This window comes from Simochromis diagramma, unplaced genomic scaffold (assembly GCF_900408965.1).
Source record: "Simochromis diagramma unplaced genomic scaffold, fSimDia1.1 OVJJ01000487.1, whole genome shotgun sequence".
Taxonomy (NCBI): Eukaryota; Metazoa; Chordata; class Actinopteri; order Cichliformes; family Cichlidae; genus Simochromis; species Simochromis diagramma.
The window spans coordinates 2,856,580-2,879,848 of record NW_024387305.1 but is presented as its reverse complement, the minus strand read 5'-3'; the positions used below and the strand labels follow the sequence as shown (position 1 = coordinate 2,879,848).

Here is a 23,269-nt window from a genome sequence, read left to right as displayed (position 1 = left end):
CTTTCCTCTTCAACGCATTCCCAGATCGTTATACAAGCAAAAATGTCATAAACAACATGCAACATATTTCTGTAAAATTACCCTGGATTCCTCTCTTTCTTTCTTACCTTGAGTACCAGTATGAACAACAGCAAGGCAGACATGACGGTGTACATCTGAGTCTGTCTGGCCAGGGGGTAGAAATCTGTGAAGGTATCCCGAGGGTGCTTCAGGTATGATGTCCATTGCTGTTTAGCTATTATGCAGCGGCACAGGTGTATTCCGAATACAGACGCTGCTAGAGACAGTTTACAGATACCCAGGAGTCTCCAGGCTGACAGCAGGTACCTATAGCCTTCTCTGAGGAAGCCCAATATGCCCCGAACGAGGAAATACAACACCAAGGCGAGGAGGATGATCTGGAACCACAAAGTGCCATTTTAAAAATGATACTAAAGGGAAAACGAAACAGCTGTAGTTCAAGGATTCATGGTTATGGGAATGTTTACCATTAGAAGAAGCTGCAGGTCCAGCCCTGTGATTGGCCACAATGTGATGACAATGAGGTCAAAGCTGGACTGGGCACGCTCGGAGACTGGGAACTCAAACAGGAAGGAAAAGACGGCCAGCAGGTTTGTGTTTACGTTATAGAGAGAGAATTCCACAAACACGGCGCGAGTCCTATGAACATGAACACAACAAAACACACAGTTAGTGCACATGATAAGATCAGGAGCCCACATTTAAGCTGATAACAGTATTTGATCATTTAAATTTCTGATTTACTGGCCCCACTGATATATCGGGCTCTAACCAGGAATCAAAATATTTCACATAGTTTCGGTCAGGTATCTGTTTTGATACTTTGATACTTCGTTGAGCTGATTATGTTATAGGTTTAGTTTGGTAGAAGAATGACACTAACAATTATTGACAGATTTACATGAAAATTCTTCCAGATGTGGGTCTTGGCCCAACTTAGAAGTGATTAACTTCTGGAATTGATCTGGGACCATAATTTTTTTGGAAGGATTTGTTTTCCAAGCGTGAGTGCTTAGGGACATTTTAATGTCTTTGAGAAATTATCATCAATATATCAAAGCAGACCAGAACCAGGGCCTGAAATCATGTCCGTTGAAGGGATTTTCTGCCTTGGAGGAGGTATGTAGACTGCTCTCGTATTTTATTTGTGGCAGGAAGTTTTATTTCAAATGAGAAATAAAGGGTACAAACAAAAATGATTTGACGCAATTTTACTGGCTTTCTCCCCTGTGTATATCTGTACCCTAACACAAAATGTGCTGGGATTAAAGAGTTGTTTATACCACGAGTTATCATTCTTAGAAACGGTTGTTAAATGTTAGCCAACATTCTCAGTGCATTCAGCACTGGATTGTTTTCTATCTTATTTTGATGTTTCATGTTTTACTGATTGTGCAGTGCTTTAATTACTGCAGGCTCCGGGGCAAATTGAGAAAACGGCTCATGATCTGACAGTAAACCTCCGCTCAAGATTTCTAAAGCAAAGGCCACAGTTGTGTTTGATTCCAAACATTGTGAAATTATTGCCCCTAAATTTTGGAGCAACCTGGTCAATGAAACCAATGAGCATGACCTCTTTCAGGTCATATTCTCACTCCCTCACTGCCAGATGATCTCACACTTCGCTGGACCGGAAAGCATTTGTTTTTGTTCTTGGGCAAGGTTAGCATACGCACCAGATGTGCAGCATGCCAACATCCAAGTGAACTCCACGTGGGCCAGAATATGGCATGTTTAACTGTTTACTGGACTGAACCAACTGGACTTTGCAGGTCAAACTGGCTCAGCTCAGTCCACAGCCACTGGTGTGAGTACATGTTTAAAAAATGCAAAACACTGTGCTGTCCTGAACAATACAAAGGAAAATGTGTTTTAATTATTTTGCTGTAACTCAGACTTTACATGTCCTACTGCTGTAGTCATGTCTTCACATGATCACTACCTAGAGTCGAGCCAGTGCAGCTGTTGCAGCTGCTTTAAGGAGGAGGAGGCTTCTTCCAGGCTTCTGTTCAGCTGGTGAACCACATCTCTGCTGTTATACACCCCCATCAGATCCAAACGCCACACCCTTGGAAAACGTGTGGGAGAAATTACAAAAGAGAAAGAAGTGAACAGGGGACATCAAAGAAAGCCAGGTGTTAAAAACAAAACTATGCAGAACATTAACATCCACCAGCTTGTCGTCAACCCATTTAGAATTAGATTTTGAGTTCATATCTACACCTTTTATGGATTTTTGCCTATTTGGCATAGCCAAATGGAAAAGCTCATAAAAGAAATCTGCAAGTCCAAAATGCATGTATGAGACTTTATCTGAAAAGTAATATCTTCTGTTTTCTCTTAGTCTATCTCTAACGCTAAACAGGTTACCAATGACCTGCAAATTAACAATAGTTAATAACTTTTAATAGCCACACAGACACAAGCAGGTTTTCAATAATTTCCTTACCGATCCGAATCCATGGCACCAAAAACTGTACTATTATCCTCTTCTTTACTTGGAGATATGACCAAGTGCTTTCCCCAGTAAGATGATGTGTTTTCTGACCTAAGAGAATCTGCTAATGGAAAAGTTTTGAAAAGATTACAATGACGTCCATCTGCATTTATTTCATCAGTTTACCCAGAAAAAAAGAATGCAATCATAAAATGCAATTCAGATAATAGTCAGGATCTTGAAATATTAAACATTATGTCTCTGACTCAGTAGTACTACTGAAGAAAGCTACACAAAGAAGCAAAAAATAGATTCAATAAGTCTGAGATGTGCTCTGTCAAAGAGCTCTGATGTAGCTCCAAACAAGTTCACATCTCAGTAAAGGTAAAGATAGTGGCCACAAAGAAATCTCACCCTGTGCGTCACGGATTTGTCTGAGCCTCAACGTGCCGAGTAACACGCTTCCTGTGTCTCTCAAGAGGGCAGACTCATCCAGGAGCCGTGGCAACATGGAGTCATGCAGCCACGCTAGAACATCTTCTCGGCTAAAAAAAACAAAAAACAAAAAAAACACAAGGAAGGTTATTTGTCCCACGCGGACAAACAGGCTGAAGAGGAACATACAGGATGGTCGTGCCCACTCAGTAAGACTTAACACTATAATAGAAGACACTCTAGAGCTGAGCACAGGTAGTTTGTGATAGAATTCCACATCTGATCTCTTTTATTTGAAAGAAAATGACAAAATCAGGTGAAATCCTGAGAGAAAATCTGCTGCCATAAAATCCTTCCTAAGACTTCTCAGTCTTATGAGCAAGTCAGCCTTTACAAATGAGAGCAGCAACAAGGTTTCAGAAACATTAAACCACGGAAATATTCCAGCTCTATTCATGTACATTCATACCTGCTGATGTTGTGGTACTCGGGTGTGTGTAGGGCTCGCTGCAGCTGAGTGCGCAGCCTGAGGCTGTGAGTGTCTTTGGCCGAGTCGGAATAGTTGAGAAGCACAACGACCAACAGGAAAAACATATAGACCAGAAAATTCTGAAAATAAGAGAAAAGAATTCTGTTATTGATCACCATTTAAAGATTTAAATATTGAAAGGAGACTCCAGCATCATCTCTCTCTAACCCACTATATTCTCTTCTTCACTGACCTTCAGCATCGTGTGCAGCATGTGGACCTTGCGGGCCTGGTGTCGGGCCTGAGACAGAGCAAAGCCCTGTGGAGGTCTCACCCTCGGTACCCGCTGGACCACTCTCTCCACCCTGGGGAACTCCACCAGCACATCCTGGTCCTCAGGACGCAGCCGGCGCACACACAGTGCGTAGTAAACTGCTTCACACAGCACCTGTGGGGCACATGGCAGATAACTTGTTATGCTAGGCAACCAATTTCAAAGTCCAGAATTTTGATGTTGCATTTACTCAACCCAAAGTCAAATGTGTGGTCCAAATCGATCCACTCTAAGGAAAATTGGACAACCTACTATTAACACAACCACAGCCAGATGGCAATTTAGTGAAAATGGGTGTCTGAGACACTGAAAAATATAGAAAAACAATCAACTTGTCCTTTCTGAACTCATCTCAAACATTTTAAGGGTCCAAAGTGGTGCAATTATACATTCTCTAACCCTGCTTTAAGTGTGTTTTTGACACTTAATGGTACTGTAACAACATAACATTTTCAGGTTCTGAAGATGGTGTGGTGAATGTATGCCTTTTTAGATTCACAGCAGATATATGAAACAGCCTCAAGCAGCCAAACTGGCTCTAAAAGCGAATCAATCCCCATAGACGCCCACGTTAAAATCCCCAACATTACTGAAGCAAGAAAAAATGTTTAAAACATCTTTAAATACTCTAAAGTTAAGGACGTGCGTGCTTTGACTAACACGACCAAATAAAGTACTTCTGGATCAAGAAAAAAAACCAAGACAGCAGTGAGCAAAACACTAAAAATGAGATTTCACAAAGGACTCTTCAAAATAATGGCTGATGTCATGGTGACCACATCTGTCTTTTATACAGTGTATGAGCTGCTGTCTTCATTTGGGGGCACTGTATCTTGTCACTTCACTTTAATTCAATTGATATAGGCCCAAATGACAACAAGAGTTTTATATTGTAAGTTAAAGAACATACAATAATACAGAGAAAACCCCAACAATCAAACAACTCCAGTGACTTGGCATGTAGTTGGGAAAAAAATGGGAAGAAAAAAACTCTTTTAACAGGAAGAAACCTCTGGAAAAACCAGGGAGAGGCTGTGTTGGGGGGTAAGGGAGCTGAGACAGGACAAAAGACACACTATGAAATCTTTGCAAAACCACGTGTCTTTACCTTAATTGGCTCCAACAGTAGAAATGAGCAGAAGAAACTAGCAAAGCAGGAGATTAACCACATCATGGCAACATTCTGGCTGAACCCATAGCCGGCCCAAACTGAAACACCATTGGCCAGAGCGATTCCTGCCCAGCTGCCCCACATGGCAGCACGTCCACACCAAGGTGGAAACCGTCTTGGACGACACACATCTGTTACAACTGTGAAAAGAAGAATACGGTGCCAAAGACAAAACAAATACAAATCATCAGGCACTGAAAACTTTAGGAAGTATTTAAGCGTAAAACTATTTAACTGAAAAAAATGAGCATTTTAATGATCCTTTTAGACTCTTTGAAGGTTATTTTGCACTTTGCAAAAGAAAGCAGAGTTCTTGGAGACTTTGAGTCTTCAAGGACTTCAAAGTCTTTTCGATTAGTAACGTAATTAGTAAATATATCAAGTTTCCAGAGAAAGAATAAATGACATTGTAAGTTTGGTGCCTTTTCAATTTACCTTTTCTATCGCAACCAAGGACATGTGTCACTTATTAAACATTGAGACTGCAAAACGAAAGCACAATGCACACACACGCTGGTTTCACATCAAAGCACAACTATAAAGGCTCAGTCACACATCTGGCAGTACAAGACTGATTACTCTGTGAAAGTAATAGCCTTTTTTCTTTTTAAGAGTAATCACCAAACTTTGCTTTACCTAATGAGAGTTATAAGCCTTCTAAAACCCTTGGATAGGTGATTTATGTGTCCTCTCTTACTAATCTAAACAAAGAGACAGCAGGACACTTTAAAAATAGAACATCTATGGGGGCAAATAACTTCTGGATGGTCTTTTAAAGGGACAGTTCAAATCAAAATGTAAAAATTAAATCTGCACATTTTTTCCCTGGGCTGTAGTACTATTTATTATAAAAGTCTGCCTTCTCTTAATTTCTATTTTACAAGTCAGTGTTTTACAAATAAAATATTTAATTTTGAGAATAATTTTCTGAATAAACTATGAATCTTTAAAATTTGGTGAGACTGTTTAGTGCATTCCTAATTGTAATTCTTCAAAGTTTAATCAGTAAATTTGAATTTTACTAGATAATTCAAACTGCCTGCACACACACCTGTGTTTGAGGTGAAGGCTGTCTTTGGTGGGTCCCGCCTCACAGATTCCAGAAGAAGAGGGTCATTCAGCTTTGTCAGGAGAATCACTTCAGTCTTATCTTCAAAAATGCTCGACCTGCGACACAAACAGTGGCAACACAAAAATCAGGCGAATCTACACAGGTCTCAAATGATTCTGGGGAATTCCTTGTCCAGAATATAACTTACAGGTCAGCCATCTCGCTTTCATCTGCCTGAGGAAAGAAGTTCTGTCCGTCTGCCAGTATGTGCTTGATCAGATCTTCATCTGTAAGAAGACAGTGTGAAACTGGATCATCATACACATTCATTAAATTCATTCACTAAACGAACTCGCTGCCATGTCTTTCTGGGGTTTCTGAAATGTAACGTGTTAACTTTTCTCAGTTATTAACATGGTCATAACCGATCCAACTACTCAGCTATGACAGAAAACCGCTACTGAAGATGCGCTCTATGATTACAGACACAATTTGTGTAATTCTGCCTCTCTGCACTACCTCAGAGGATTTTAAACCAAACAATCAATTTGTGATTGAAGTGACTTTAATCTTTAATTCAAGGGGCTTTAAAGAAGATTTGCATGAACTATTCAGGAATTACAGCAATTTTTACAAGAGTAAAAAAGAGTCAAGAAGCAGTTTCATGGCCTGTTTTCTTGTTATTTCATGACAAATCAAGCAGAAGATCAATATCTGAAGCTGATTCAAAGCACTTGAATTGGTATTTTGTAGTTTTTCAGTGTAATGTTGAAATGTAATGTTTCTACTTCCTTTAGGGTCTGTATGATCCTCCTTTGTTGCACCAAACCTCTTCATATGCTTCTCCTGAGGCCTCTTTTCCCCTTGTTTGGCAGCTCCATATTCATACATCATACACACACATTTTTCTAGTATATCCACTGTCCCTCCTCTGTACATGTACAAATCTTAGCCTTGCTTCTCTAATTTTGTCTAGGTGGCTGCAATAAAACCCCGGCAGAGCATCACAGTGGAGGAAGTACAGTCCCTCGCTATAACGCGGCTCACTTTTCGTGGCCTCGCTGTTTCGCAGATTTTTTTTTTTGTGGAATTTTGCATGTTTTTGGGGGTTTTTTTTTTTTTGTTTTTTTAACAGCGCATTGTGTTCTGCATCCTGTTTGGCTGTGGACCATTGTCAATTAATCTCCTCCGTGCCGTGTCACCTGTACAGTACAGAATGTGTTCAGCTTGTCAAATTTACATAAATCTTCGATCCCTAGCAGTGTGACTCTGAAGTGCGGTACTGTATGTTTGTAAGTTTTCTCCCCAATAAACAACAATGTCGACGAAACATTTTGCACCATCAAAGGCACCTGTGGTAGCACCCAAAAGGCAGAGGAAGATGCTAACCATCGCACAAAAAGTTGGACTTCTGGACATGCTAAAGAAAGGTAGAAGTTACCGTATTTTTCAGACCATAAGGCGCATTAAGAGAAACAAAACAGTCAAATAAGTCAAACTTTACTGAACTCATTCTTCTTGCTTCCTCTACTTCTGTACCATTGATTCATTAATGTTGCATTCTCTGGCAGCTGCTCTATTAACATGTTCTGGACCTGAAAACAGGGTTTGATCTTTGTTTTCATTCTATAATACTGGACTATCTGTTCTATGAAGGCTTGAAAATTATAGTTGTTTTAAAACAAGAGAGAAAAAGTGGAAAATGTTCATGCCCGTGTTGTCATGAGAAAAACTGTCTAAAGCACGTGTGTTTGGACGGGCCGCAAGTCGTTTTGTACCTGTCCTGGATTTAATGTAATTTATCCAGTCCTTAAAACATCTATAATAATTGTAAAAAATAAAGTTGGCTACTTTAATTTCACCTATCACGGGTTATTTTTAGAGCGTAACTCCCGCGATAAACGAGGGACCACTGTACCGCATTTGGTGATGTCCACTGATTCTTGATGTCAACTAAAGTGCTTTTATTCAACAATCAAAAACACTCCTTGTGTTTGCATTACTTTTCCTAAATCCCTTGAATTCAAACTGAAAGTCCGCAGTTCAATCACATCTTCATTTTTTGGGCATAAAATCCACTGTGGTGTGATGCAAAGACAAACCACCAAAATAACTTACTGTCCAAAAACAGTTAGACTATATGAAAATAAATGAATGATTATTTATTGTGCATTTTGTGTGTAGTTTATTTTCCTAAAAAGAAATGAAAAACAAAAAAAGATGAATCTGACATTACTACTATAGTTTTTAATGCAATATTTGCTTTTATAGCCTTATTGTTTGTCTTTCTTTAGATTTTCTGCAGATATTGCTGTACATTTAATTCCACAACATTCATCAAGTGAAAATCTGCTTTCATCACATTTAGCTCAGGCCATTATGAGACACTGCATAAAACTTCTAACGATCGGTTGTCCATTTATGGCCTTTTTAAGAAAACTAAATTCAGTATTTCTGAAGTGTTTTCGCAAATATCCCACTTTTGCTCAGAAAACGTTTGATTTAATACTGCAGCCTGTTTGCTTCAGTTACCTGAAGAGGTGAAATATTTGTTGCGTTGCTCGGCGCCTTCTTCATCATCAGGGTTAAAGGCCATGTCCACACCGAGGTGCCTGCTGCCCTGACCCCTCTTCAGCCTGGGCATTCCTGCCCCGTGCCCAGCGCCTCCAACCACCGAAGTGTCACTCAGCAGCTCTGGCCAGTCCCTGTCCTCTGTCTCCTCCTCTACCATGTCCCAGCTCTCCTCGCTAAAATGCACAATGAGAAATGTTTGTGACTCAGACTAACTTCAGCAAATAATTCATTTGCTCTGAAGGTCATTCCAACAAAACAAGTTTGTCAGAGAAGAATAACGTTGTTGTCATTATTCTGATAAAACTGTTGCTTTCGAATTTAGAGTTGTTTGGTGAAGAAAATGTTTCGCTCACTTCAAATTCAAAAGATAGTTATTTTTAAAAAAAAAAAAACGTATATTTTTTAAACTTTCACATCTCTTGCAGATCACAATAAGATGAGCCATTTCCACTTTATTCGTTGATTCTCACAGCTTGCTATTCCACTACATCTGTTTTCCAACAAACAGGTCGTTACCTGAAATAAATATGCTTACCTTTTAGTTGATGGAGTGGGCAAGTCCACGTTGGTCTCCTCTGAGTTGGTCTGAGGAAACAGAGATGATGGATGGAGAGAGAGACAAACATTAATGACCTGAAAAGGTGAAAGTAGAATCTTTCCCAAATGTGACTTTTAAACCCCGTGTTTTCGTGACAGACTTTACCTCGCCATTAAAAAAGAGGAAGGAACTTCCAGCCATGGAGTTGTCCAGGAAGTCATCGATCTCCACTGACTCCTGGTCCACTTGTTGTGGCACCTGCTCCACGGTCACACACTATTGTTTACAGATACACAATGACAGAGGAAATATTCTGCTTTATCCAGGGCCTTTGAAAGACAAGAAAGCTTGATCATATATCACATTTGGTAAGGTTTGGGTTACCTTGCTGCGGCTCATTCTGAACAGCGTGAAAACAAGCAAGTAGAGAGGGTAGACGATCAGACAGGTGACCACGCCTGCTGCCACTGTCTCGCCGTTTAATGATGAAGACCTTGACACAGCCCTCGGGCTGAAGGACATGATTGCATTCATTAGAAGTTGCATGGTGGGAATTTACAAAGAGAGACAGACAAGACAAAAAAAAACCCGTCACACCCATTCACGCACCCGTATCGCTTGTCCACCACAATGCTGTACCACAGAGTGTTGGCCAACAGGAAGAGCTGGAGTAACAAAGCACAGCACGTGGCTCTCTGCAGGCGGGTGAACGGGCTCCGGGTGGGCCTCTCCCACAGCGAAACCCACAGGTGACTCTCACACAGTGCCCTCTGCAGCTCATACCGCAGGAGGCGAGGCAGCTGAAGAAGCACAGCCTCCTCTGGGAGCAAAAAATAGAAAGCGATACACTGGAGTGAACAAGCTTGGATTATCCATCGAGCAGTTTTTTTGCTACACTCAATCTTTAATTATTTAATTACACGCCACCTAATCGCAGTTCCTTACCTGAAGCCTCCACCTCCATCTCCACCTGTCCATGAGTTCTCTCGTTGTCCACTGACAGCCAGTCTTCCACTAGAAAATAGTGGCTGCTTCCTGTCTGCAAGTCTTTTACCAAGACATACTGTAGCTTCCATGCTGGAGACAGACCTGAAGAAGGGGCAGCAAATAATAGTTAAATGATGGATAAACATTAATATACAGACTCTGCTTGGGCTCCTTCTGTTGTGTGTCTCTTTACCTTTATTGTCATGCCAAATACGTATTTTCCAGACATTGCCCAAGCTGGTGTCTGTCGCAATATGAAAGATGTCGAGTGCATTGCGGGCAAAAGCGCCTCTGCTGTCGAGATGGCGATGTCCGCTACGGCTTTCACGCCCATATAAACTGATTCCCACGTGAGCCGTGGTGCCTGGATGGAAGAGAGAGGCAGTTTGCATGAATTCTCTTCATTTCTTGATGTAGGAATTGATTTTATTGAGTTAAAATTTGAAGTTGAACTGTTATGATTTGCCTTATTTTCTGTCATACACACACTGTTACAGTGACACGTGACGCTCATATTGAACATATTGGCAAAGTTTCAAAAATGACGTCAAAACGACATCTACCTGTTACGTCGTTTTATCTCACCTGCCCCTTGGTTCCAGCCAGTTTTCACCTGGACCTCATACTTAAAGAGTCCATCTAGGCCACAGAGTGGAACCACACCAGCACGCCGTAGATCCAGCTGGTCCAACTTGTGTAAGATAGCCGCTGCTACAACATAGCATATTAAGCCCAATAGACACACCAACAGCACGACCAGGCTTGGTGCCCCTGAACGCTCCTGAAGGAGGGGGGAAATGGTTTAAGTGGTTTTGTTTATTTAGTGCACATCCACAAATAGTGACTGGTATTTAGTGAGATACTGACTGGCAGTTTAAAACTGATGGCATTGGTTGGCACAAACAGGCCTGCGGCGAAGGATGTGAGGTGCTTGGTACGGCAAACCGCCCTGCTGGCGTTGGTCTCTGCTAATGGCACCATGCCATCTGTCCGCCACTGCTTTTCACTCTCACTGAAGTACTGACACAGAGAAGCAAACACCCCGACCTCCAGACGAACATCCACGGGCAGAGACTCAGAGCTGCAGGGCGTACTCACGTTGATGAAGTAGTCCAGAGTGGTGTCGTAGGTCCTATTTAGCAACAGTGACATTTTTGGAGATAAACAGGAGACAAGGACAGGAGATGCCAGCCATAGCAAAGTTACTGCATATTTAATGCGCGCTGTATTATAACGCTGCAAATGAACAGAGTTCTTACTCTGGTGACAGGAAGAAGGTGTAGTCCCTGTGGTCAAGATCTTGCCCGCTGGTCATATTTAGAGTGATACGTTTTGTGTCTGTGCAGTTGAACTCATTGGGTTGTTCGTGGGAATGGAGGTAGGCGGTGATGAATGGCTCCTCTTTGTCATTCTTTTCTCTTTCATACTTTTCTTTTAAATCTAGAAAAGAAATGAAAATAATGACAGTAACACCAACACAAAAATACAGTCAGTAAAGAAACAAACAAAGACACAATTTACAGTTAGAAGTACAGACTTAGTCACCAAATGACAAGACCAGACAGCTTTACAATATACAAAATGAACTCAAGTTCACTCGCCCTGTTATTTCATCTATACTATATAAAGTACATAATGTTATTGTCTGGCAATTGACATAGCTGTATGTTCGCAAACCCATTCAGAATCGATACCGAGGCATTCATATGCTGCAGTTCAGTACTGCACAGAGTCAGAATTATATATTTCTGGCAATATAATAACATATGTATCTTTTAATTTGAACTATAATAGATGCTAAAAACAACACGAAATCCTTTTTTTCATTCATTCCTAAAGAAAAAATGATAAATTCCAGTTACTTGGACAATAAATATACATTTAAAACACCTCCAAATGATTATTAGCTTAATCATCAAGCAGCTCAGACTGAGCAGTGTGGAGACAAAGTCAGAGAGGCAAGGCTGACACGGTCTGAAGATGCACAAAGGAGGATAGTCAATGTATTGGACAAATCAGGAGGAAAAGAGGAAGACCACAGAAAAGATTCATGGTTATAGTGAAGGAGGACATGCAGAGGATTGATGTGACAGAGGAGGATGCTAGGGACAGGGTGAGGTGGAGGCAGATGATCTGCTGTGGCATCAAATAAGGGGACAAACCAAAAGAACAAAAAAAAAGAGATCAAACATATTTTTGTATTAAAGAAATTAATTTGCTCAGTTCTACCTACTAATGTTTGTGATAAATGTGAGTGCTCACCTTGGATGGTGAAGTTGAGCTGCACAAACAGCCCTGCCTGTCTGTTGCTGTTTCCTGCGCTGACCCTAACGATGACAGAGTCACAGTGGCTGATGTTAACGGCCCCCGCTGTGGGTACTCCTCCAGTACCAGAACCTTCAGAACCCAGCTCTCCAATGCTACTATTGTTAATGGCAACTGTGATGGCCAGACTATCATCAAGACCAGAGATTGGGATCTGGGTTCCATTTTCAGTGCGAAACTCCATGGATGCCACCTCGGTAGAGATGGTGTAGTTGGCAACATAGTTGAAGGGGAACGGGTTGGACTCCACCTGGATGGAAAAAGTTAATAAAGTCAGTAAAAGTGAACGTGAGGATCTTTTATCTGAAAACAGAATTTGAAAAAGACCAAAGAGAAGGACACAGTTCAGGCAAACTCTTTCAGTGAATGTGCTGATGACAGACTTCGGCACAAACAGCTTTCATGCTGCCAAGTTCTTTGACAGCCATCTTAGGAGAAGGTTCAAAAGAAGAATTTTGTACTTGACTCAGACGTTTCTGCTCTTTTAAGTGTTTTCTGATGTTCAAAGAATGATGTCAGTGTATGTACAAGTAATCCCTGTAGGGCCAAAAGCTCGGATCTCAGAAAGCTGCTTGAGTTTTATTCTACTCGAGTGTCTGGTTGACAATAACATGAACAAACCTGAAAAAGTAGCTGCATGATGCTTTTTCCAGCAGCAGCTCTGCCCAGACTTTTATTGAAAGCTCGGGGGATGGAGAACAGCTGGCACTCTGGTAATATGAAGAGAGAGGAAATTAAACACTGTCATCATGCACATGATTCTTCACAGTTACAGTTTATAATGTCCAACTTTCTGCAGTTTATAGTGAAAAATTCCAACCTGAGACACTAAATGCACAAACAAACCTGGACTGTTGTTGCCATGGTAGCAGAGGAGACTCTGGGGGTCTGCCAGTTTTCCCGTAGCAGCTATCTCAGCTCCCCTCAGAACGAGTGGCTCCTCGTTGAGTACGCGGCCGTGCATGAGGATCAACATGAGCACCGAGGACAGACTGTAAGCCTTTGCTGCCACACGCAGAGGGTGTGGCTCCAGTGTGTCTAACACGGCGTTTCCATACTCTTCACCAGAGGAAGAAGGGGTTGAGATGGACGGGGGCGAGGAGGAATCCAAATAAGCATGGAGGTACGAGTAGGAAGCTGACTGACTGACTTGATGGATCAGATCACCTTGTAAAAAAAGGAGAAAATATGACATACGATAAATTAAAAAAAAAAAAAAAAAGACAAAACTTAACTAGTTTGTTCTTGAACTGTTGGTGCGCACAGTATCGGTGACTGCTCATTTATTTAAGGAAAAATAAAATCATAAATAGATTTTTGAGAGCAGATTCATTCAGTTATGTAATCTACTCAACAACACCACTTACTAGAATTTGGAAGCGTTGTGTTAGTGAGCATTACACGGCTCTAGTTTAGCTGAATTTACACAAATTCACTGCTTTTAGACCAATAAATAAACCAATTTTTAGTTCCTTTATAGATCAACTATGTTATTTAGTCATAAGTAAGAGCAGTTAGAAAGCTATATCCTCAACTTAACAAAAAATACACAAAAATATCTGACTGGGTAGAAGTTCCTAATTAGTGCTGCAGTTAGAGCCTCATGTAGAAATGAGCAACACTGTCCTAAAAATGCATTTACAGTGACACAGCAGTTTCGTTCTTACCCATGATGTTCAGGATGTTGTCAGCTATTTCAGTCGGCGTGACGACGCCCTGCTTGGTGTCTGTCTGCAGAATGTCCAGCATGGACTCCAGCTTGTTCAGAGTGCTGTTCTGACACTCCTCACAGATGAACTCTCGACTTACCGCCTGGAAAAAAGATGCATGCACATTCACTCGTAACTGATTTGTTTGTATTCTTGGCTCTCCTCTTCTGTTAATAGCCTTAATAATTTCCTTTAAAAATGACCCCGTTTTCTCTCATCCTGCTCACCGTGCACTGTGCAAGAGCAGCGGAGGTCTGCTGGATATCGCTCACAGTTGTCAGATCCAGAGCAGTCAGAGCTCTTGTGATGTTGCTGCGGACTCTGACTCTATAATTGCGCTCATCTTGGGATACGCGTGACGACCGACTGGTCTGCTCATACTGGAAGAAAGTAAATGCCGATATAATTACTCCTCATGTGTTATCAGCTGTTGTGTGACTTGACAAATGATTGCATTAATCGCTGTTTTATGGCTAGGCCTCTCTTACCTCATTTAGGACTGTAATAAGAACCAATGATAACTCTCTGACCCTCTGGGAATCTCCCTGCTCCAGCAGCTTTTTGAGTTTGCTGTCTGTCAGATCAGAAAGCCAGTGGGGAAGACTGCTGTATCCAGAAGGTGGATCTGGCAGTACAACCTCAATGGTCCTGGACACAAACAGGAAAAAAAACAACTGAATATAGAATTTGAAACTTCACTATATGCACGTGGAACAGCAGTCACTGGTGAACAAGAAGAGCAACAATAACAGCAATGTTGCTTCTAGATGCCATGAAACTCAACAACTGAGCAAATACCTTGGGGATTGTAGTGATTCCTTGAAACATTTCAGTAATATAACACCATGGTAGCTAAAAGTGACTCAAAAAGATTCAGACTGAAATCTCCTCATAAGTGAACTAAACCGAGTAAAGTAGAGTTACTTGTTAAAAGGCATGATGGCAGCTCCCTGGTGGTCCTCCACTGTGATGTACACGTATACATGATGTTGGGCTATGCTGAAACCTGGAGGCAGGAAGGCCGAGTGCTCTGGACTGCTTCCTTTGTACACGCAAAAGTCCTCACAGTATTCTTCTTTGCAGCGTGTCACTAGCAGACTGTACAGCAATGTAGTTTCAGAGTCACCCAGATCACTGTAACCTAAAGGGTTAAAATCAATGCAGGGTCAAAAGTCAACAATCCCTATAAAGGATATGATAATTAAAAAGATTTAAGTTACATTTCCTTCTTCCTACCAGAGCAGTTGAAGTGTACGCGGTCCAGCAGTGTGCGTATCCTCCTGCCTTCACCATCAAGATCCGCGTAGGCCACTCCTGCCTCCCCTCCAGCTCTCAGGTGACATTCCCCACCAGCCGGGGCCTTGTTGTGATGCAGTGTGATAGAAGCAGCGCCCTCGCCATTTAAGCTGCTGTCAGTCACATGCAGGGTGAAGACATAGGAATCATTATGCCGCAGGACCCCCTGCCGTAGCACCAGATTCATACCGTCGCTTCCTGTCGTGGTGGAGGAGGAGTCTAGGACCAGAGTCTCATTCTTTAGCGTCATGGCACTCCAGCGCTAAGACAGAGAAGGAAAACAGCCTATAACTCTCTGTTCTTGATATTAGTGACATCAGTGTGCTTTTTCCTGCTTGAGTTGCAGTTGAAAAGATGAGTTGGGAATAAAAGGCACACCATTATAAAACAGTTTGACAGTTGGCCGGATAATCAGATGAAAATTTTCAAGCGGCAGGTCATTTCAAAACACAACTTTTCAAACAGCTCAACCACCACACAAACAAACTGTTTCGTATGGCGTTATTTTTGTGCCACTATTCTGAGCGCACGTAAAAAAAAAATTGCAGGTGCAAGTGTTGCATTTTGAGGAGACATTTATTTTGAAATGCAAATGCAAAAACTGAGCAACAGGGGCTGCTATCGTGTGTGTGTATGGATAATAGCAAACACTGAAATACATTTTTTGCACGCAGCAATGAATTTTGTTCACTCAAATTGAGCTTTTCTTCGCTCAAAATAAATTTTTCCTCAAAATGCAACATTTGCACCTGCAAATTTTCTTTTACGTGCGCTCAATTTTTTTTTACGTTCGCTCAGAATAGTGGCACAAAAATAACGCCATAGTTTCGGTGTAGTTCTTCTCAAAACTGAGGAGCTAAATGTAAATCTGCGAGAGGAAAAAAAAAAAATGTAACAGAGATGGAGAAATATGTAAGAAAGAGTGGACAGGAGACTGAGATAAGAGATCATTTTCAAAAGGTAGGAACTGCTCAGCGAGTGGAAACTTTAAAGACTAGAATGTCCTCATTTATTTCAGATATTGTATCCAGACATAATGCTTTGATGAATTATGTTTTTGTGAAAATATCGCAAGTACATTTTCACACTTTTCTCTCTTGTTTAAAGACTCAACGTTCAAACCTTTGTAGAAAAATAATTATAGAATGAAACCAAAGGCACTCGTAGGTGCAGTTGACGGTACAAAACGTTTCACTGACATTTTTGCGATTGTTGGAGAAAACTTACAAACATACAGTACAGCACTGCAGAGTCACACTGCTAGCGATAGAAGATTTCGATAATTTGATAAGCTGAACGCATTCTATACTGTACAGGAGACACAGCGCAAGACTGACTGACAATGGTCTACAGCCAATCAGAACGCAGAAAACAATGCAGTGTAAAGAACAACAACCCCAAAACAAAAAAACACGCAAAATTGCACAAAAAAATCCAGGAAACAGCGAGACCGCAAAAGGTGAACTGCGTTATAGCGAGGGACCACTGTACTCCGATAAAAGTTTACAGGGACACGCTTTGTTGGACTGGTTACATCTAGAGTAGTGTTACTAGACATGAGGGAGGCATTCTGATGTAACTCTCACCAATAAGTGTATTCCTTAAAATGTCAAACTATGCCCTTTAAAGATGGATAGCTTTTAAATCATCATGATAATAAAATAGGTATTCTTAAAGTGCTCAAAAGAGGCGTAATTTTAGCTTTTTCCTTATTAATAATTTAGTTCCTCTTGAGAAACTTTTTTCCTACAATTTATGTGTACAATATTTCTAAAGCTTCCACATGCATGACAAACCTGACATTTTTCTTAGGAGACAGACAAGTTAAGTTACTTATAACTTAGAATTGCAATAAGTACTGTATAAATGATTAAACGTTAAAACTGATGATGTGTAAGTGAGACAAAACTTGCTAAAGTTTTTTCTTTTCAAGCTGATGGATATCTTTCCCTTTACTAAAGACATATTAGTATGTAATGACTACACATATTGAGTCAGATATGTGTAGAGAGTCCAAAATTCAAATATACTCCAGTCAGTATGGAAAGTATAGTGTAATCCTAACAAAGTGACATTGGTTATACTGCAGCTGAGCAATGTCAGCTGGTAGGTGCAGTTCGAACTCCAGAAACTCAATGATTGTTTTGTCTTTCAAATTGTTTCCTTATGTAAGTTCAACACAACATATTCTCTCTGGCTCAGCTTAAGGGATGACCTCATTCTCACGCCCACACACTACTGCCTGCATCACGAATCCCAGGGAAAGTCTGAATTAAGGAGAGAGGTGGGGCAGCAGAAGAAGAAAGAGAAGAAAGGGACGTGGAAACGTTGACTTCACTGTTGCTTCTGTGGTGCCGTGACCTCATTTTGCTGAGACATAGAAAGACATTTTTAGCCAGATTCTGCCCTTAAAGCTTGACGTCAGTGTTTGTGTGAGCTTTTACCACACGAAGAACGCCCTTGCAGTTGGTGCAGGTTCCTCGGAGGTAGACATACGAGTTCTGGCTGACCTCGTAAATCGACTGGGCCTTACAGGACACACACTCAAGATACACAATGGGAATGTGGCCGCTTTGGACGAGCACCTGTTACAAAAACAGACATGCAGGGATGCAGTCACCAAGATCTGAAAAGAGAACGTTTAACCACCTGAAAAGAAAACGTTATATATGTGCACATTTGGCTTAAATCTGATGTATGTATATGAATGTGCACAATCTTTAAGGAAAAAAAAAAAAAACTGTTTCCCCCAATTGTTATTGAACTATTATTTAAAGAAAATTTCGTGTTTAATCCTTTTTTATTTACTTGCATTTCTAAACAGTGATCAGCACACAGAACAAGAAGTCTTGGACCACAAATCTGCAGTCTGCACTGGAACCCTCAAAATATTTGCCATGGTTCATTATTACAATAGGAAACACTCGTGTCATGCCATGTTATGGTTGGATCACAACAGCTTTTTTGTTCACATTTCTTTTCTTCTTGCTCTGCCTTACACTTTAAGCTCCGTTTCCCCTCTCTTTAAACCACTTCTGATTGGCTGCCCCAAAGTTAGAAAAGCAGAGGGCTGTACGACAAAGTGAGATGAATTTCTTACAGAGAAATGTTGAGCTTAAATGTCCTAAAAGTAGCCCTACTTTTACCTCGCTAAATCACTGTGGTAACTTGTGCCGAACACATAAACTGGAAACAGTTATGTTCAAAGTTTAAAATCGGCTGGTAGCGTTTTGTTGTTTCTTTTATTATATCCACCAAGAAGATTGTGTTTTTGAGGTGTGTTTGCAGCTGTGTCATTCTTACCGTCTGTAAACACAATAGCTCAAACAATTTTAAGAAAGTACTATATAAAGATTTAAAATATCATGTCCCATCTGACCTCTCATTCAAGGTAAACAGACTGATCTCAAGGTGAAAGTGATAATAATACTATGCAGAACTATTTACTATTAAAACTATATTTCACACTTCCATTGTTTGTATTAATAACATAGAGGCATATGGGGAGTGATATATAGGAATTCTTAATACCATATTACGTATGACCTCGCACCTCAAACTTATATAAAATGTCTTTTATCTTTAAAATTGTACTTAAAATGCTACTGCCTTTGTTTGTATTGGCAACATTTAGGAAATAATGCAGGTATATGTGGATTCTAAACATCACATTATAGTTTGCATCCAGCCTCTGAAGTGCCTTTCTTTCAAGTTGACCCCAAAATGTTTTGTATCTTCAAAGAAACTATTTATATCCACATTAATAAAAACTAAAATCCCATATTCAAAATTATGTCAAGTATATTAAAATGGGTTTCAGCATTGTAAATAACAAAAGCCTGCCGCTTGCACTTGTTTTAACAGCACTACAAACATCTTAAAGTATGTTTAAAAAGAACAAAGTAAAGAAAATGAACATAATATAATGAATATATAAAATGAAATACACTTCAAAGTAAATATTGGCCAGACACTGAGCTGTCTTGGCGAAGGTTTGCACTCTCTGATTGCTTCTTGTTTACAACATGTTTTAAATGCAACGTAGAGTCTCTGCTGGGCGAGTGCATATTATATGTGCAACTTGTTAAACTGTACCTTACTAACATCACAAATCAAGCCAACTTGTAAAGATACAGCTGTGGAAACGGTGTATGCCAATGTCACTGAAACATTCATGTATCCATTTGATAATGCAGAACGTGTGTAAATGTTAAAGTTTAAATGTATCCAGTAAAAATCTCAGAGCTCCCATCTGCTGTCATCAATTTAAATAAGCTGTTAAAATAAAGAGCCAAGATCTTATTCAGCATTAAAACAATTAACTTTAATTAAAATGTTTCGTTTTACCGTTCTATACACTAAATCTCTAAAAGATTAATGATTTTCTGAGCATTAATCTCTTGTTTCATTTGCAACACTGTTGTATTTTATTCCTAAATCTTTATGTTATTTATCAATCCTGGATTAACACAGCTGTTGATAACTGCTGTTTTGATACTCATCATCTTTAACTAGGGTTTTAGATGTTGTTGAGCCAGCTCATGCAGAGAATATTCAGAATAACATTCTGAATATTCAGAAGTATTCAGTTTTAAGCTGTCTGAACGCTGAGCATTTGGACTTATAGAGACTACTTGCAAACTTTGGTCATGTTTAATATGTGAATCAACCATTTCAACAGTACATATGGCAAAAAATTAAATTATTTTTCTAATATAACTAATTAATATCTTTCACCGGTGATCAATTAACCAAAAGTTGTGAAACATTTTTTAGAAGAAGCATTATTAATAAGTATTAATAGAAAGAAACTGGGAAAGCTGAAAATATAAAGACCAAGAAAAATCTGTGTATAACTTAATGACAATTGACTTTTCTGATGCTATTAATATGTATTTAATATGTATATAAAAGGAGACTTACAGTCTGTGTGGTGGACTCTGGTGCCAGGCCGTCTTTGCTTATGGTCAGTTTGAAAGTGTATTCAACCTCAGCCTCCAGCTCTGAGCCAGAGATCCCCAGCACAGGGCCGCTGGAGCCCAGGCCGAAGTTCAGGGTGGAGCAGTGCTCTGGACCCTGAAAAGAGAATTTGCAGCAATTTTTTATTTATGTTGTCTGTCTGTCAAGTTGTACAAAATCCTGTTCCACACAGTCTCAAATTCATTCCAACAAACACACTTGCATTTGTAAACTATGGCCCAAAATAATTGGGGAGAGATTAAGTGAAAGCCGACCTACAAAAATAAGTTTCCAGTACTTGTTTCAAATAAATCGCCGACCCGACAGCATCAGGAAGGCTGTTCCAAAGCTTGGGTGCTACAGCAACAAAAGTCTGATCACTTTTGGGGTTGTAGCAGAACATGGTGCATGCAACTATTAAGAGATCTCGACCAGATGATCTGAAAATCTGAGGCCTCAGTAGCTCCTATAAATAAGCAGGGGCCTGTCCATGTTGTCAGTTGTTAATAATGGGATGTTAAAGTGGATTCTTAAGCTCATTAGAAGCCAGTGACGGGAAGAGAGAATACGTGTGATATCAGAGTGCTGCCTTGTTTTTTAGCAGCCTTGTTGCTGTGTTGTTCACCAATTGGTGACGAGAGCTCTGATAGATACTTGTGAAAAGCAAGTTACAATAATAATGGCTGGAATAAGGGTAAGAAACACACCAACGTGGTCAATTATTAATTGGTGGAGAGTGTTAAGAAGTTTAAGGCTGAGGCTTGGATTTTTCAGTAGTACTAAAAGAGGCTGTATCAGAGGTTTGTGCTGCCCGTGGGTTCTCATCAGCACAGGCACGGACAGAGACCGGGTAGAGCAGCAAACAGACTTTTATTGGTGAGTGTTCACACATACGGCATAAACTAAAACCCTGTGTGCTCCACTGGAGCTTGCCTGGCATGGCGAGGCACACTCAACTCTAAGCAAAGCTAAAGGAATATCTTCTCCTAAGTTTGGACAAAAGCCCACCATCATCTATGAGTCTCAGCATGTGTGTCATCTGGTTTCAGCATGCTACTGCATAAAAGGAGAGGTTGATTAGCCAGCTTGCAACAGGTGAGTCAGTCACCTGGCACTGCTCCCGTACCATTCTGCCCAACCTGTTCTCCTGCAGCTGAGCTAAAAACCACAGGCCATTACCACAAGGATAAAATCAATCAAATACTCAGTAAATACACTTCCTGTTAACATTAAAATGAGTCCCTCTGTTTTTTAAAGTCCAACCTAATCTTGCACTTTCATGTATTTGATATGTATAAAATTGCTTATCCAACTTTTAAGTCCCAGAGTAGCTTAAAAAAAACATATTTGATAAGAGTTTAAATATATTTGATTATTTTATCTACAGACAAACATGGGGAAAAAGTAAAGAGGTACCCGCAAACGACAAAGTTACATTTAATTTTTAAATGCATCCAGTTAAACGTTTCAGAGCTCTGATGTGCACCCACACTTTAGAAACACATGTAAATAGCAGCACTGTGAGCACAGTCGGCACGGAAATAACTGACGTGAATTGAAATGTTTATTTTAAAACTCTGAGTGACAGGTCCCGAGATTACTGATTTTCTGCACCATTAATATTTTTTCTTATTTGCAACAGTGTTGGATTTTATTTTATGGTTATTTTTTATATTCTTTACACCTTCTCGCCATTTTATCGTCATCATTATCTGATAACATCTCTGACTGGAGCAGGCAGCACTCATAAAGATCATTTTGTGTGCCCGAACAGTCGCCTGACGTGAAAAACATCAGTTTTTATGTGAGCGTGCACAGAGCCTGAAGCAGAACTTCATTCGTTGTATACCACTCATCGCTTGCCAATCTAAAGACAAAGTGTGGATAACAACAGTACAAATGTATTCCTATAGAAGAGCAGTTCAAGTTTAGTGTTTAGTAGACCCACACAAGTTCTCCTCCATGGCTGAAAACACAACATCTTTTTAATGACTGTAATACTGTGTGTGCCGAGTTTATTTCCCATCCTGTAAGCAGCACAAACTCCTAATTTTCACAACTGTAGTTGTATGGTAAATTTTGTAACACAACTTCAATAGTCACCAAGTGAACAGCCAAGTAAAAATGGTCACAGACGTTATATTTGATTTTGTGCGCTGTATTTAAGAAACAAAGCAAAGATCCGCTGCCATGTAAAATGTAGCTTATAAGATGATTTGTCAGTTATTTCATCTTTTATTAACCACCTCTGTCATCATGTTCAATTGTGTTTGTATTCAAGGTCAGGAATGTTGTGTTGAACACTTCAAGACCTGGGATCTTGTTAATTCCTCTTTCAGTCTTTGAACTGAGTGTCTTTTTTTAATCAATAGTACTGCACAACTGTGTGTGAGTGTGTGTATGTGTTTATGTGAACTGTGTAATTGTCAGGGTGGGGAGCAAAGCACCAGCTGTGGAATGCATAGTTTATCTCTAAACACTTACATAACCCTTTAAATGCCTATGTGCTCAGATGGACACCCGTACATCTCTGCACAACTATCTTTGCGATCACCTCGTTGGCCCTGTACTTCTCTAACATTTGTCATATTGACATACTGGCCTGGCCCAAATATCCTCACCTTCAATTGTCTCATTCAAAAGTTCTCCACTAAAACTGGTCCTCATGAAAATGGAAATACAACTATGCACACAAACTCTTCTGGACACTCCCATCCCACTGGGTCTTATATTGCGGGTTTTTTTGCTGCTCCGGCAGAATGTGTTCCCGCCCAGCCAAGAAAGCACTAAGTGTGAAAAACACTAAATGGACACACACATCAGCATACACTCAACTCAATTTAACACAACGCACACAAACTATCCTAAGAAAATTTCTCTTTTTCACACCAATCCTGAAGGTAGTTGCAGTGTTTGGGACTGTTATGTAATCCCTGTTTTATGAATTCACTCTTAAAAACTGC

General features: G+C 40.2%; 1 protein-coding gene across 2 annotated transcripts in view; it reads right to left on the bottom strand.

Moving 5' to 3' along the window:
• The window catches only part of pkd1a (polycystic kidney disease 1a), a 72,967-nt gene that overhangs the window by 8,164 nt on the left and 41,534 nt on the right, over nt 1-23,269 (bottom strand). Inside the window, exons 24-53 of one of the 2 annotated variants that reach the window (XM_040004756.1) lie at nt 20,271-20,423; nt 17,792-17,932; nt 15,288-15,609; nt 14,976-15,192; nt 14,540-14,699; nt 14,279-14,431; nt 14,010-14,154; nt 13,189-13,509; nt 12,964-13,052; nt 12,280-12,592; nt 11,277-11,457; nt 10,885-11,149; nt 10,603-10,798; nt 10,211-10,381; nt 9,976-10,119; nt 9,640-9,850; nt 9,415-9,541; nt 9,196-9,306; nt 9,028-9,077; nt 8,451-8,665; nt 6,127-6,205; nt 5,919-6,034; nt 4,805-5,007; nt 3,616-3,810; nt 3,363-3,502; nt 2,873-3,003; nt 2,471-2,582; nt 1,964-2,089; nt 489-660; nt 108-398 (exon numbers count right to left, since the gene is read on the bottom strand). In XM_040004756.1, the coding sequence (XP_039860690.1) occupies nt 108-398; nt 489-660; nt 1,964-2,089; nt 2,471-2,582; nt 2,873-3,003; nt 3,363-3,502; nt 3,616-3,810; nt 4,805-5,007; nt 5,919-6,034; nt 6,127-6,205; nt 8,451-8,665; nt 9,028-9,077; nt 9,196-9,306; nt 9,415-9,541; nt 9,640-9,850; nt 9,976-10,119; nt 10,211-10,381; nt 10,603-10,798; nt 10,885-11,149; nt 11,277-11,457; nt 12,280-12,592; nt 12,964-13,052; nt 13,189-13,509; nt 14,010-14,154; nt 14,279-14,431; nt 14,540-14,699; nt 14,976-15,192; nt 15,288-15,609; nt 17,792-17,932; nt 20,271-20,423 (5,250 nt within the window). The remainder of the gene's footprint in view (nt 1-107; nt 399-488; nt 661-1,963; nt 2,090-2,470; nt 2,583-2,872; nt 3,004-3,362; nt 3,503-3,615; nt 3,811-4,804; nt 5,008-5,918; nt 6,035-6,126; nt 6,206-8,450; nt 8,666-9,027; nt 9,078-9,195; nt 9,307-9,414; nt 9,542-9,639; nt 9,851-9,975; nt 10,120-10,210; nt 10,382-10,602; nt 10,799-10,884; nt 11,150-11,276; nt 11,458-12,279; nt 12,593-12,963; nt 13,053-13,188; nt 13,510-14,009; nt 14,155-14,278; nt 14,432-14,539; nt 14,700-14,975; nt 15,193-15,287; nt 15,610-17,791; nt 17,933-20,270; nt 20,424-23,269) is intronic. The other variant, XM_040004757.1, reaches the window with a different exon arrangement.